General features: G+C 34.6%; 1 protein-coding gene across 1 annotated transcript; it reads right to left on the bottom strand.

Moving 5' to 3' along the window:
• Positions 1–3,384: 3,384 nt before the first annotated feature.
• gtpbp1l (GTP binding protein 1, like) lies at positions 3,385–17,150 on the bottom strand. The gene is given in 12 exon segments (XM_051907804.1): positions 3,385–4,243; positions 9,719–9,844; positions 10,603–10,781; positions 12,986–13,304; positions 13,378–13,522; positions 13,968–14,082; positions 14,626–14,749; positions 14,830–14,874; positions 14,876–15,179; positions 15,278–15,458; positions 15,531–15,642; positions 16,811–17,150. Coding segments are annotated over 12 exon segments (1,953 nt in total). The 5' UTR covers positions 17,000–17,150; the 3' UTR covers positions 3,385–4,129.
• Between the last annotated feature and the right edge of the window lie 81 nt (positions 17,151–17,231).

A 17,231-nucleotide genomic window follows, 5' to 3' on the forward strand; every position in this document is an offset into this window, starting at 1 on the left:
GCAAAAAATCTCCAGAGAATTGTGCCCATCCACACCTAAAATGTGTGTATATATTATATATTATATATATATATATATGCATATTTTTAGTAAACGTAAAATGTTATTATATACACAATCAACATCCTTAAATCAAGTTATTTTTATTTGTCTTTTTTAATTTGACATTCACAATGCTTCATAGGGTTGTAGTTCTTCTTTCCCTCATTAAATTCATTAGGTACACAGTCTTGCAGCTTTGTCTTTTTGTCCAATTTTCAAATACCCTTTTGCTTCAAATTAAAGTTTGTAATGTTACAATTTATAGTTGGTTGGTTTGGTTCATGGTTTATAACTCTTTAACAAATTTTTTCTTTGTTTTGTATAAAAAAAAATCCCTATGGAAAAAAAATACTTCTGGAACCAAGGCCGCTGAAAAAAATTGCACTGTTGGCACTGTTGCACTCTATAATGACCTTAAAGGGTCCAAAAATGGGAAATGGAGACCTTATGGACTTCATCGACATGCACGTTTTTAAAAATGTAAAAGCTGGAGGGGAAAATTAAAACTGAATTAAAAAAATACTTGAGTTTAATGCCGTTTACTGGTGCATCAAAAACCTCAATACAATTGAACATGCCAAGGCGACACATGCTGCAGACTGAAATTGGCTTTTTGAATAACACGTTTATTGGAATCTCAGCAACAGGACTGGCATCCGACCCCTCCGGGGGAGAAGGGACATAAAGGGCTAGAAATTAGGCAATGGGGCGCCACGGGACTCGGTTTGACCATGTGCCTTGATGTTCTGCTGGCTTTTTAATGCTGCCACTTCAATGAGTTTTGACAAAATTACCTAAATGCCTGAGTTTTGTTGGCTGAGAGCGTTTCATATCTTTTTACGCAGCAGTGGGGCTGGGGACAGTAAGTAATTTGATTCTTTTATGGCGTATTTGTTCGACATGTTGGAGAGAAGAGCGAATAACAAATTAGAAATGAGTGTCTGAGGGAGAATAAACTAAATGTTTACAAATAATTCAGTTCAATAGTTTCACAGGAGTTGTTTCACATTAGACAAACTAGAGACATAACAGTACACATTAAAGACAATTAAAGTAAAATCTTTACATTTGATTTGTCAAACAATACAGGAAAGTGACTGATAACTGCATTTATTAGAGTTTTTGTATAACTTTTTATTTTATTTAAAAGGATTTACAACACAAATTGCATGTTGTTTCATTTGTACATAATGTACATACATTTTTAATGCAAGAACGGAAACAATGCACTAAACGGGGATTGAATCAAAAAGAAAATAACTTTAAAAAAATCCAATGCACTGAATGCTCTAAAACTTCAAACTATTTTTGTCTGAAAATCATACTACGTACCAGCCCTGGGGCAGGAAAAAAAAAAATAAATTAAAAAAAATAATAATAATAATATTATCCACCAGGTTCCTGAAGAAAATCTATTTTGCATAACTTAAGGGCTTGCATGGTCTTCATGCAATGTTCTGACTGAACTTGTAGAGATCATGTGCAAAAAATGTACTTGGCTTGTAAAGTTCAAATCTACTTGGCTGCCTCGGATAAAACTAAAATCAATGTCTAAAGATCTTCCTGATAGTACAGACCTTGTGGTTCACCTTTATTGATTCAAAAAATAAGAACAGCAGATCAAACCCAAGAACAAGAACCAGAACTGCCATGAACAATGCCTTCTGTGAATGCAGCATTGGGCTCATGAAAACTATGTAAATGAAAGCTATTTATGTTCAATTGTGTGGGCATTGTGTTTTTCTTTTGTCAAAAAATTGCAATGGACATTATGAAACTGTATCCTGATAGACAAGATTTGAAGTTTTCGGTGTAGAACTCTTTTGGTCTGGATTTGTATTTTACCATGGGCTTCATATTCTCCACTTCATATCAACTCCAATTAGGGTTTATATTTAAAGATATAGTTCACCCAAAAGTGAAAATTTGGTCATTTACTCACCCTACAGTCTTTCCAAATCTGAATGACTTTCTTTCTTTTGTGCAACAGTTGCTCTTTTCACAATTAAACTGGGAACTATTGTTTTCAAGCTTCAAAAGCACCATAAATGTGGTCCACATGACTTCTATGGCAAGTAAGCTTTGCGTAAGAAACAGACCAAAATTATATATATATAAAATATATTGGCGTCCACCCTACATCTCTATGTAAAGTTCATGAGATATGTGTTGTCGACTAATTTGTATACAAATCATTCTTTTGAGTCAGATCTTTGAGTCACAAAACCATCTGAATGATTCATTCGATTTGCTTACAATGATTAACAGTAGGGGAAGAATATCAGTAAATAACTTAAATTCGCTTTGTTTTCCGTGCAAAGCTATCGTACAACTTGAGAAGACTTGAAATATAGCACACAAGTATTATGGACCACTTTTATGGTACTTTTGTGATGCAAAAGAACCATCATTATTTACACACTGACTCAATTTGCTTACAACAATTAACAGTGGAATAAGAATATCAGTAAATAACGACTTAAATTTCAGTTTGTTTCTCGCACAAAGCTATCGTATGACTTAAAGGGTTAGTTCACAAAAAAAATTAAAATTCTGCCATTTATTACTCACCCTCGTGTCATTCACCCACCTTCGTTCATCTTCGGAACACAAATTAAGATCTTTTTGAAGAAGTCTGAGAGGTTTCTGTCTTTCCATAGAGATCCAACGCAACTACCACTCCAAGGTCCAGAAAGGTAGGAAAAAGACATCAAGGTACTCCATGTGACTCCAGTGGCTTAAACTCAATTTTATGAAGCGACACGAGTGCTTTGTTTGAGCAAAAAAAAACAAAAAAACAATTTACCTTGGAGTGGTAGTTGCGTTGGATCTCTATGGAGAGACAGAAACCTCTCAGACTTCATCAAAAAGATCTTAATTTGTGTCCGAAGATGAACGAAGGTCTAACGGATGTGGAACGACATGAGGGTGAGTAATAAATGACAGAATTTTCATTTTTGGGTGAACTAACCCTTTAAGACTTGAAATATAGCTCACAAGTTTTATGGACCACTCTTATGATACGTTTGTGATGCAAAAGAACCGTCACTAAGTAAAATGTTTACATTTGATCCATCAAATTACAGGAAAGCATCCGATAAAATAAAAACATTCATTGTAATTGCATGGAAAACAACAACTCTTCCACCAAAAAAGAAAGTAATGTTGGTTTGGAACAATATGAGTAAGGTAAGTAAATGACCAAACTGTCATATGTGGGTGAATTAGTCAGCGCTCGTTCATTTTATTTTTATTTATTCAGGTCTACTCTCACTTTGGTTGGATCAAAAGTGGCTTGCACAGGTAAATTCATTTAAAAAGAGTCTAGAATAAATATAAATAGAGAGAAAATATGGTTTAATGAGAAAGCGAAAACAGGAATCCAAATTAAATGCCATGTCATCTCAGTTAGCTACCCGTTCTTTGTTGAAAAGGTGAGACCTTTTGAAAGCAATGCTGGGTCACGAAATGAAAAAGCAACACAGGAGAGCAGAAAGCCACCTAATTTGTGACGCTCCAAGAGGGACCGGTTTTATCTGCCGTGATTTTGTGCGTCTCGGCAGCTACAACGCTCATTAAAATCAGAAGAGGATGAGGGGGCATGAGAGATTGACAAGCAGAACAGATTTCTCCCTTTCATCTCCGTTAGCATTTGCCAAATTCAATCGAAGGAGGAAAATGACATGAAAAATAGCAAAATCGCTGAACACAAACAGGGATTCAGTCGTAGGCTCCTTAATTGGGTCCTCGGGGAAACATTCCGGCTACAAAATCCGGGATTTCGGGGTGTTTACTACAGAATGTTAAGACTCCAATGGCTAACAGAATATTAAGTAAAAGGGTTTGATAAGGGTGAGAAAAAAAAGAGCGGGTGGACGAGGAACACAACAGCTGCTTGTCAGTCAGGGTTTTGGCACGATTGTGTCAGTGGAGATGAGCATTTCTAATTAAGGAGGAATAAATCAGTCTGGTTTAGTGAGAGCAAACAAAAAAGAGAGAAAAAAAAAGGCTTTACTGCCCTCTGGTGTTCACTTAAAATGTTAAAGTCAGATGACCAGTGGTGATGGGTGGGAGAGATGGAGGAAACTCAGTTGCCGCCCACTCCAGCAGCTGTAGTTGCCGTTCCAGTGACGCTGCTCAGTGCTGATTTGCCTTTGTGCCGATGGCCGCCACGCCGTCGGCCACTTCCAGTGGACTTAGACTGAAAGGGATGATGAAAACAAAATAATTTCAGGGTGGTTACTAGAGTTAAAGGGAGTTTCTCACTGGTTGATAGTTGTTGTTTTTTTGTTTTTTCAAATTTTGTGTTTAAAAACAGATTAAAGTTTTTTTTTTTTTTTTAGTTTGTCATTGGAGTTTATTTTAGACAATACAAATTTTTATTTATAAGACAATACAAATCTCACTTTAAAAATACTAGGCTGTTCGAAAAGACTTTCTTCTCCCCAACAAAATAGCGCTGTAGTAACAGAAACCATACTGAAAGGCAGTCGTCACATATATCACACCAAAAATAACTCGAAAGATTTTTTTTTTTAATCAGTTTTTGTTTAAATCATGTTATTTCAATAAGAAAGAGACACTGAATAATAGTTATAATGAATTAATAAAAAAATACTGATTTGTCTGTTATTTTCGCCTTAGCAATACAAATTAAAACATGGACTTACATTTTTTTTTATTTTGTATTTTAAAGAACATTAAAGTTTTTTTTTTTAATTGACAATAGATGTCTCACTTTAAAAATACCATGTTGATCAAAAACACATCTTTTTCCCGTAACAAAGTTGAGATGTACAGTAATAACAAACAGTAATTAAGGCAGTTGTCATATGGTCACAATGGCACAAGAAGGATATTTGAATTAGTTTGTCAAAATCATGTAATCAATAAATCAATAAATATTAAGTGATTTTTGTAATTTTTTCCCTAGCAAAACAAATTAAACTTACATTTTATTTATTTTTTAAGATTTACACAATTCTCTTTCATTTTTTTGACATTCAATGAATCTCAGACTTACATTTTTAATAGGGATGCACCGATATGAACATTTTGGCCGATACCGATAACCGATAATTCTTTATATTTGAAAGCAAATAACTGATATATTGGCCGATAAATCTAAATCAAAATTTTTATATAATTTTTGAGAGTCTGATTACAAAAACAAAAGTCTCACCATTAAAAGCTATTTCCCAAGCACACAATTATAATGTTCTCATTATAATATTATGTAGCCTATATGACAGACTTGCACTGTACTTAACTGTATTTTCCTTTTTTGAAGAGATTTCAATCATATTTCAAGCCATTCAAAACCATAATGGTGGACAGTGTGTATCTGAAGTGTCTCAGCATAAGGAAATAATCCATTATTTATTGGCTTTAATATATCTGCCAATTTTTCTTATTGGGCCGATAACGATAACATTAAAAATGAACATATATCAGCCGATACCGATATGGTAACCGATATATCATATATCATCCCTAATTTTTAATTTATTTATTTCCTAAATTTAACAATTATATTTTATGTTTATCAGCTAAAGCTTCTTACAGTTTTGGCAGATTATTTAATTAATGGCAATTAAAGACTTCATGTACATAAACCTGTAATTTAAGATCTCAATAATGGCGAATAAAGACATTTTTATTATTTGAACACCATTTAAATAGAAGTAAACTCAGAATTTGGTCTGCAGTGACCATTAATGTAAAAATCAATTAACCGTTAAGTCTAATGAAAGAGTTACGTGGAAAGCACGTAACTTTTATTTAGACTTAACGGTTCATTGATTTTCAGAGGTGATTTGTTGGATTCAAATACTCTTCAGGAAATAAAAAAGCCTAATTCATTACATTAAGACTCTAATGTTCTTTATAGTCATGAAAGTATTGCTCTTAATACCTCTGTGATTTACACTACAGCAAATTAAAATTTTAAGAAGCTTAAAGTGTTTGACCTTAAAGGGCTTAAAACCCTTTTACCTTCAATTTTTTTTTTTTTTTTTTAACTTATTCTTTTTGCGTTCATCTTTATAAAGTGTCTCCTTATCCCCTGCTGGCCACAAAGGCAGAGGAGAAGAGAAAAAGGGAGGTTTTTGTGTATTGGGGATTAAAAGGGTTGAGAAATTTCAAGGGACCGTATGCGTCTGTAAATGTTGATGAATATAACATGCTGTCCGAAGGGAACATTAAAAGAATAGAGATGTGAAGTGGAAAAGAATTTAATACGTAGCATAATATGAGCATTAACATGATCATCAGGTTTTGCGTAAACTGGAATAATCTGTATTTATTAAAAACATAATAATAATAATAATTTATATATTATATATTACACTGCCATTCAAAAGTTTGGAATAATAAGACATTTTAATGTTTTGAAAGAAGTCTCTTCTGCTAACCAAGGCTGAATTTATTTGATCAAAAATACAGTAAAAACAGCAATATTGCGAAATACTATTACATTTTAAAATAACTGTTTTCTATTTGATTATATTTTAAAATGTCATTTATTCCTGTGATGCAAAACTGAATTTTCAGCATCATTAATCCAGTCTTCAGTGTCACATGATCCTTCAGAAATCATTCTAATATGATGTGGTGCTCAGTTATTATTGGTGCTCAATCATTAATAATGTTTCTTATTATTATCAATGTTGAAAATAATTAAAAATATTAAAATTCTACCAGGTTTTTTTATTTTATTTTTTATTTATATATATTAAGCAGCACAATTGTTTAAATAAATACACACATATTATATATATTTATAGTGCCCTCCACTAAAATCGGCACCCTTGAAAATTATGAGCAAAGGTGGCCGTGAAAATAAATCTGCATTGTTTATCCTTTTGACCTTTCATTTAAAAAAAAAAAAAAAAAAAAAAAAAAAAATTCAAATCTTTCATTTAAGTAAAACAATTGAAAATGGGGGAAAAGCTCACTATGAAATAAATGTTTTTTTCTAGTTCACGTTGGCCACAATTATTGGCACCCATTTATTGCAACGTCCTCTTCCCAAAATAACAGCTTTGAGTCTTCTTCTATAATGCCTGATGAGCTTGGAGAACACCTGACAAGATATCAGAGACCATTCCTCTATACAGAATTTCTCCAGATCCTTCAGATTCCCAGCTCCATGTTGGTGCTTCTTTTCTTCAGTTCACTCCACTCATTTTCTTTAGGGTTTAGGTCAGGGGACTGGGATGGCCATGTCCAGGACCTCCAGCAGACAAATAGGCCCACAACATTAAAGATCCAGCAGTATATTTAACTGTGGGCATGGGGTACTTTTTATCCATGTGTGCACCAAACCCATCTGGTGGGTTTGCTGACAAAAAGCTCTTTTTTTAGTTTCATCTGACCATAGAAGCCGGTCCCTTTTGAAGTTCCAGTCTTGTCTGACAACTGAATATGCTGGAGATTGTTTCTGGATGAGAGCAGAGGATTTTTCTTGAAACCCTCTTGAACAATTTGTGGGGATGTAGGTGCTGTTTGATAATTTTTTTTAGGCTTTCTGAGACTCAAGACTCAACTAATGATCCTTGGAGTGTCTTTGGCCACTCAAACTTTCCTCCTCACCGTGCATTAGGACGATTTAGACACACGTCCTCTTCCAGGCAGATTTGTAACATCTTTAGTTGATTGGAACTTAATTATTGCCCTGATAGTGGAAATGGGGATTTTCAATGCTTTAGCTATTTTCTTACAGCTACTTTCTATTTTGTGAAGCTCAACAATCTTTTGCTGCACATCATAACTATATTCTTTGGTTTTACTCATTGTGATGAATGATTAAGGGAATCTGGCCTTTGTGTTTTCTCATGTTTATACTTTTGTGGAACAGGAAGTCATGGCTGGACAATCACACGCTCCTAGTCACCCTGGTGTGCTAAAAAAATTTAAATATGACTGGGAATATACTTCAGAGATATTTTACTCATAAGAATTTCTAGGGGTGCCAATAATTGTGGCCAACATGTATTGGAGAAAAAAACATTTATTTCATAATGTGAGTTTCCCCCCACTTTCAATTGTCTTACTTCGATGAAAGGTTAGAATTTTGTGAATTTTTTGAATGAAAGATCAAAAGGATAAACAATGCAGATTTATTTTCACAGCCGCCTTTGTTCATATTTACTAAGGGTTCCAATATTTGTGGAGGGCACTGTAATATTATATATATATATATATATATATATTTTTTTTTTCCCCAAAGAAAGTGTTTGTTTGTTTTCAGATAACTGGTATAAATCTCAGGTTTGTTAAATAGTTTGTCAGGTCTTCTTAGGTAAATATGAAACCTACTTAAAGAGGTTGTTCCACATTATTAAGCAAGTCACAGTTCTCATGCAATATGGGGAGGAAGAAAGCTCTTTTTGAAGATGAAATAGGTGCAATGTTATGCAAAAGATATGAAAACAACTAATATTGTGTGGGGATTATCGAACTATCATAAGATTTGTGAAAACTAAAATCTGAATGTTTATTGTACTGAAATCCCACTGATATGTCACTTGCATAATTTGGAACATAGTGTATATACAGTATATTTACCATATATATACACACACCACTATACATTATTATTAGGGATGTAACGATATTATCAATATCGTGGTATCGCGATAGCAAAATCGATATTATCGTGGTCACATGACTGTATGAAACATTCAAATCTACGTTCGTGCTGCCGTTGATCTAGAGAGAGCAGTTGTCGTGTAGATATAAATAGCTTCACAAACAATCTTGTCAAACACACAGTATCATTATTTCTGTTACAAATATTCAAATTATCACAGAAGCATACAAAAGTGTATTATTCAGATAAACACTGGTATCTACTTTACCGATCAAATAGGATAAATCACTTTTTGAAAGTGCTTCTAATAATGACTATATCGATTACATTGTTACACCACTAGGTGGCAACAAAATACTGTTAAATCTTTCTTTTAGAAACAAGTGAAGTCTTTATGAACCTTACAAAAATATTCTGTTTCACCTGTCTGGATCTTACATGCGTGTTTAAGCATCTTATTTGTGTTGAATTTGTGGTAACACTTTACAATAAGGTTCATTTGTTAACATTAGTTAATGCATTAACTAACCATGAGCAATACATTTGTTACTGTATTTGTTAATTAATCTTTGTTAATGTTAGTTAATAAAAAAACAGCAGTTCATAGTTTGTTCATTTTACTTCACAGTGCATTAACTAATGTTAACAAATACAACTCTTGAGAATGTTAGAAAAAATAATAGATGTTACCTTTGTCAAGGTCCAGCTGGTACAATTATTTTATTTTATAAAGGGGAGTTTTAGGTCATTTGACCCATCTCATACTATACCTCATACCTCTAAGCAACAGTTATGATTAGAGGATAAAGAAAAGAGGACAGGATATGACATGGTTAATTTGTACATCATTGTTTAACACTTGTGGCACTTTTTTCCAAGTCTTCATTTCTTTTTTTCTTTTTTTTTAAACATCGCAATAAATATCGTATCATGGACTTTATATCGAGGTATTATCGTATTGTGAGATTTTGATATTGTTACATCAATATCAATTATTATTATTAATAATTATATATAATTATAATTATTATTATTATTTACTTATTGCTGACTTTGAATAAATTGCAATAAAGTTTCTCTCACCAGTTGTCCTATTTGAGGGCTTTCTCCCATCTGTGTAGTTTCCTCGCTGGCTGATGAAGACCCTTCCACCTGTGACGATGTTTTCTTGGTAGACTGCATCTTGGCCTGAGGCTTGGTTTGAAGCAGCTGTCATACACGCACAGATAACAGACAGGAGTTTCATAAGGAAATGCGTCGCCAGTTTTTATGACTCATGCTGGAAGGTAACGAATCTCTTTATTTACTGTAGAGACGTCAATCATGCATATTTCATAATGTCAGCCAATACAGTAAAACAGATTCAGATGGACGAATCTCAAAGAACCTTCCAAGAACATGTCATATTTCACACCAAAGTAAAAAGAAAAGAATAAGAAATTATAATTTTCACAAAGAAAATGAAACCTATTTTTTGGACCACTAAGATTTTTTATGGTATTGCTACTGCCATTACAGTAATTAATGCCATTACAGTAATTAATATAATTTAGTTGTTTTAGCACGATGTTTTTTATTATATATGTAAAATATATTTTATTTTGATTTTGGGGTGAAATGTACAGAAACTTTTTTCCAACTTGGAATAAACAAAGTAATCGCAACTTTTTATCTCAATTTTGACTTTTCAGAATTTCTCAGAATTGCTAGTTTATATTCCGCAATTCTAACTTTTATTTTTCTCAGAATTGTTTGATATGAACTTACAACTGAGAGGTAAAAAGTCTGAATTGAGATATATAAACTCGGAATTCTGAGAAAAATGTCAAAATTGTGAGATAAAAAACCTTTTTAATTTTTTTAAAGAGCAGAAAGAAGCTTCAGTAGAAATGTGACCTTGACATGTTTCTGTGAAATTCTTTGTTTTTTTCAAACTTTGTTTTCAAACTCTATTCATGACCTCTGACCTTAGTGATGGTGCCCACGGCCTTGGTCCTGCCCTCCCTGAAGACGAGTCTCTGGTCCGTGTGAAGATACTCGGGGGTCTTGATGAAACGGAAGTGTACAGTGGCTTTGTCCCCCGTCCGTAAACAGTCTTTGTTCATGTCGATTATGGTGGCGGTCTGTCTGATACTGCCGCAGTGAACTATGACAGGGAAAAACTCATGAAAAAAGTACTAAATTGTTGCAAATATGAGGGTGAAGGTGTGATTGAGAGAATTTCAACGCAGCAAAGGCTAGTTCATATAGATATTCATATATTAATGTAGATTTATATTAATATATATTTAAAAAGATATTATACAAATATTTTGTAAAGATAAAACTGTATAGATTTATACTATAATGTTGGTTATAACACAAAATAAAAATGTAAAATCTTTTTCTCAAATTCAAATAGTATATTCATATATATTTCAAGTATTAAACAATTATCATTTTTATACCTAATTTCATAAAGGTAAACAGTGTAGAATTATACTTATAATATTGGTTGAAATAAAACATGAAACAAAAAGTAAAAATATAGTAAAATGAAACAAAATTAAGTGCTAAAATTTGTATTTTATTAAATAAAATTGTATCTGACAAAATATACATTATATACAAAATATTCTATATTTATATATAGTTTATATATAAATTATAAATAAATATTTATAAAAACATACCATAATCTATATTGACTAATTAGTTACCCTTTTCTGGTGTCTAATTTATAAATAATGAGATCTTTGGATTTTTAAATAAATAAAATTTTAAATAAATATTTACTGCTTTAAAATCCAAATATCTTATTTTGAATCTTTTTTATTTATATTTTTATTTAAATCTTGTTTTAAATGTTTTATTAAAATATTTATAAGAAACAAAAAATCAGTCAAATATTTATTTTAAATCTTTTTATCAAATGTTTAATATAGATTATCTTGAGTAACAAAAATGCAATCAAATAATTAAAGGTGCAATAGGTGATTCTCTACAGAAACATTTTGTTATACTAGTTGAAAGTCTCCTCATATCCTGATAGCAATCACTGTGTTAAACGGTTTTCATAAACATATTTCATAAATTTATATCATCTGTGGAAGGCATATGACCATAAAATGTTCATCCAATCATTAGATTCGGTCTGAATTAAATAATACGATTTCCTACCTGCCTGTCAACATATATGTTTTTACTAGGGCTGCCCTCGATTTTTCTGGTCAACTAGTATTCATTTACTAATTTTATTAATAAACCATATAAATCATAATAAAGAGCCTTTAATGCCTACATACCCTAATCAGCGCTCAAGCGCACGCATAAAGCTTGCAGCAGCGCACCGGCAAAAGTAGCCTAATGATTATGAGTGTGTCGTGAAAAAACAGCAAGGAAACTGTCTAAACATTTTAATAATTTATTGGTAATGTTTTCTGTTTTCAGCTGCAGTGATGAAGTTGACGATGCTGACTCGTCATCTCCGCAGTAGTGGACGCGCCTATATGCACGTTTCATACGGATTACATAACCTGAGAAAATTTGTTTTTCATTTAAATTGGTTCATTTAAAAGTAGACATTTTGGTTTCTATAGATATACTTTTCATGTCTGTGAGGCAAGTTTACATGGAGTTTCGGTTCTTTTTTTTTTTTTGGCGCGATGGAGTTCACAAACAGAGATGGCAGAAAGCGCACCCTGTTTGGTTTCATTATTTTACAAAAGCACAACATTTTGTTGTTACTGTGAATGCACACAAATAAAAGTAGACTCTTCACAGATTCAAAAGATGCATTACTCTTTTCTGTATGACCAAAAATTACTTTTTAAGTGAAAGTGATCGCACCAGCGCCTCCATGTTAGCTGTAATGCAGTAAGTGCGCTACTATTCAGCTTTCACACTCCGCAGAAACACCTGAATAGCCCGCATTTTTCTAGGTTAACATTAAAGCAAGCGTCCATGTAAAGTTGCTACTACTTACATGTTTCAGATGATAAGCCATATTTGAGGTCGATGAATGATAGTCGAGTGTTTGGATGTCCTGCCCGATGTATTGTAATTACCACACAGACCGGCTGTTAACGATCTTTTCATCACAGACTGCGTGATTACGCCACTGCCTGTAGATTTTTTTTTCCTGCGATTAAGCGACTAATAAAATTTTGGTCGACTAAGCCTCTTCTCGTCGACTAATGGTTAGTTGACTATTAGGGGGCAGCCCTAGTTTTTACATACCCTCACGCACCCTGTTCGCACAGACATCATACGTCATAAGCACATTTCATGCTATGCAGAGTTTATACAGACAGACTTCAGTCACAGAGCACCGCAAACAAACAGCAGCCACCTTTTGTCTTTTCTGCTCACCCATAGCTTGGTATCTCGGTGATATCGTCGTTGGATGGTGGAGTACGAGAATCTCAGCCTCAAACTCCCAGCATGCCTGTGGGTTGAGGCGGGGCGACACCATCACCATTCCCTTCCTGATAGACGAGCGCTTGATCTTCTTCAGGGCGAATGAGGCTGTCTGTCCACCGCGCACTTCTTTAACGGGCATGCGCTTGCGGTGGATGGATTTGACGGTGATGGGGATGAAGACACCCAGAGGGTCTGGACCGAGGAGCAACGTGTCGTTCAGCCGTATTAATCCTCGTAAAGTAGTCCCTGATACTACAGTGCCGACACCCTTAGGAAGATACAAGAATTTGAAATGACTGAGAAAGAGGTAGAGAGAAAGACAAGGACAGTATATGGCATACCGGAACTGAATATGTGTCGTCTATCTGAAACTCCGGGGGCTCGTCATCTTTAAATGAGGTTCTGGGGGACAGCAGGTTCAGGAACATTTTCAACAAGTCCATGTTTTCACCTGTCACATTCGAGATCTGGAAAATCGGACACATCCTAGCCACAAAAATAATGCTTTGGTTTAGTATGCCTTTATTATTTCAGATGACATTAATAACTCTCAAGCTGATGCTTACGAAGATTCTTAACCATTTTTAAAATAACCATTTTAGTACAAATCATTCACTTTTCCGAAATCTTGCTTTCCAATCACTTTTTTTCATGTAATAGATTTAATTAGAGACACAGGAGTTGCTACGTTCAAAAAGCAATAAAAGAGTTTTTACAGTTACGCAATTTTTACAGTTTTCGAAGAAAATATAGTTGGTATTTGCTCATGCAAAACCTGTGGCCAGGATGCAAAGGTGTTGCTATGCAGTTGCTAAGGTGTTCCAAGATTTTTTAGCCCATTCTTATTGGTTGATTAGTGGCCCAGTGTCAAAACCCCCCCCCAAGACTCTCCAGTTTTATTGTCCAACAGGTGAAAATTGGGTAAAATTACCTCTCTGAGCTGAAGTTTGAGGCCGTAACGATGACATCATCCTTGTTTTGCACCAAAACTGGAATTTTTCTGCATCCTGGAGATTTGAGTAACCTCTGTAATAACTTTAGTGTCTCTATAACACACAAACAAACAAAAATACGACTGTCAGATTGGTCCAAGTCCAATGGCTGGTTATATGGATATTTTACATCAACTTTTGACCGCACTTGTGGAATATTTTTTGATTGAAATAAGAAATAATTTTAAATTTAACTTCGTAATATATCCAATCTTACAACTTCAGAACCGCATAAGCATGACAACTTTTGCACGAAATGTGCAAGGATACCAGAAAGGAGCTGTTTGCAAACTCCACACTGCACTAAAAATCCAAAGATCTTTGCAGAGAAGCATAAAGATGTATTCAAATCTACATTTTAATTTACATTGTAATTATTAAATAAAATTTCAAATATAATTCTAGTTTTTAAGAAAGCAAAAAAACAATATTAAATCTGTATATATTCTTCTAACCCATAGCTTGGTATCTTGGTGATGTTGTAATTGGATAGTGCAGTAAAAGTTATAATTAATAAAATATTGTCTACACTAATCAACATTATGCCACAAATTCTGTTGATAAAACTCCTGGAGTAAAATAAAAGATTTGCGTTACCTTGTAAGATGTTAGCGGGACACATGTCTATCTTAGTTACGACTACAAAAACAGGAACGTTGAGGGCCAAAGCGAGACCAAGGTGCTCTTTAGTCATGCCAATGATTCCCGCATTACTTCCCACCTTCATGAAAAAGAGAAAGACAAAGTTCATAAAACTTTAACCCACCGAGTACGTACAGCTGAGGCACACCAACCTCTCACCATTAGCATGCAGAAGTCCGGCATGTGGCCCGTCATGCCGAATACAGGTGGTCTTCAGGTACTTCTCATGCCCCGCCAGGTCGATGAATGTGATGACCTTTGACGACCTCTCGCAGATCTTGGTCCAGTCCAGGCTGCCCCCGTGACTGTCTGGTTTGTTGACCACCTGCCCTTCCTGGTCGAAACCCAGGATGTCATTGCCGACACTGCTGGTCCGGCCGCTCTCCATCTCGTGCTTGTGGCGAAAGAGCTTCTGACGGGCAAATCCGCGACCATTGTCGAGCTCGCCGTGGGTTAGGACGCCCAGAAGTGTGCTTTTACCAGCGTCTACATTACCTACGACCGCCACTCTGAGGCAAGAATGTGTAAAAATGATTTTAAGGGGAAAAAAAAATTACTTCTTTTTTTTTTTTTTTTTTAATTAAGTTCTTTGCAAACCTCTTCTAACCTGACTTCCAGGAAGTCTGCCTCTCCCACACGGCGCCTGATGAGATAATCGCGGACATGTCCCGCCGTCTCCATCCTCTCTCTCAGCAGAATCAGGTCACCGTCAACCTGTTCGCAAAGAGACTGCACCGTAGCGACAGATGCTTCCATATCCCGTTCATCCAGACCATAATCACCACCGTCTGAGAGACAGAGACACCAAGAATTTATCAGCACTCTAAATAAGCCATTTACATCAGGGAAAATAACCTCACCTGTCCCCATGCCAACCACATAGATAGTTTCTCCGCATCCTTCCTCCATTCGTTCTCGCAGCTGCTTTTGTAAACAGTCATACTGCTCTCCTGTAGGGCTGACCAATGCAAACTGACAACAAATAACAAAAAACATCACTGCATTATTACAGTAACTAGTTAATAATGCATTTTACTATATTACTTTATTTAAAATAACAAATTATTAAAACAAAAATCAGTTTAATAAAACAAATTGCATTGCTTTAGACAGCATGCTACAACTAAGTCACTTTTCTGAGCCATTTTTGCATTTCATATATTTAATATCCATATACAGTGACACCAAAAAGAATTCGGAGACTTGTAAAATAAAGAAGTATGGAAGCTTGTTTCTGTCATGAAATAAAAACATAAAAAAAAGTAATTGCGACTTTTTATCTCACAATTCAGACTTTTGTTTCTCAGAATTGAGTCATAAAAAGTCAGAATTGTCAGCTGACTTTTTTCCTCAGAATTGCGAGTTTATACAGTATACCACGATTCTGACTTTATAGCTTGCAATTATGAGATTATATCTCACAATTCTGAGAGAAAAAAAAAAATTGCAGAATTGCAAGAAATAAACTTACAATTGCAAGATAAAAAGTCACAATTACTTTTTTGGCAGAAAGCTTCCATAAAGAAGAATTTATTTCTAAATAATGATAGCACAAGCACACTTCTCAAACAAAATTTTTACAAAAATAAGTTTAAAATCAAGTTTAATAAAACAAATTGCATTGCTTTAGACAGCATGTTACAAGTCACTATTATGAGCTATTTTTGCCATTAAACCTAATTTAAACAGTATATACAATAACTTGGTTTGACATTTTGTCAATTTAAATATAATTCAATGATATTTGTACATTTGTACATAAGCGTGACTTACTGTAAGTGTCCAAATACATTCTGGGGGCACCTATAAATAGTTGTTTGTAGCTAAACTTTTTCATATTGTTTTTATTGCAGTTTTACATGAATTAAAAATGCAACTGCCTTAAAATTCACCCTACCACAATATTAATCAAGTCTAGGTTAGATCGCACACATGCACGTAAGTCTGGGGTCTCGGCACTGTTGATGTAGTGCCAGCTGGCGTTCACATGCACAGCCAACGTGTCACTCATGCAGCAACGTTTACATTGAATTCAAAGTTGTTAATTGTGTTTAAACACCACGCGTTGATCAAATAAACTCAGGTATTGATTCATGCACACAGAGAAGCGTTCATATCAGCTGTCAGGCCTGAAAGCCACCTTGCTAGTGAGGTCTAAATGATCCTCGGCTTCCCCGTTCTGGTTGTCGCCGGCGTCGCTGAGCTCAGCGCCGGGCGAATCCTCCGCGCAACCCGGGTCAGGTGCGAACATACATGCCGGCACCACCGACTCCACCGCGGGGCTTAAACTGGACTCCGTCGCCGCCATGTACTCCTCCAACCTGGGCATGGAAAAGGGATTGATCCAGAGAAGTTTTTTTTTTTTTTTCCTTTTCGTTGGTTCTGAAACTAGGGTAAGTTGCGTTTAACCTTACAACTTTGTCACTCTAACGTAGACTACATGCACTTTTAGTTTGAGGAATATGGGGCCTCTAGGGAGACACGCCTACTCGTGAATAAGTAAGTTTTTTACAAACAAGTACTGAGGTAGCCTTTCTAAACTTTAAAGTTTCTTTTATTAA

The sequence above is a fragment of the Ctenopharyngodon idella genome, chromosome 10 (assembly GCF_019924925.1).
Source record: "Ctenopharyngodon idella isolate HZGC_01 chromosome 10, HZGC01, whole genome shotgun sequence".
Taxonomy (NCBI): domain Eukaryota; kingdom Metazoa; phylum Chordata; class Actinopteri; order Cypriniformes; family Xenocyprididae; genus Ctenopharyngodon; species Ctenopharyngodon idella.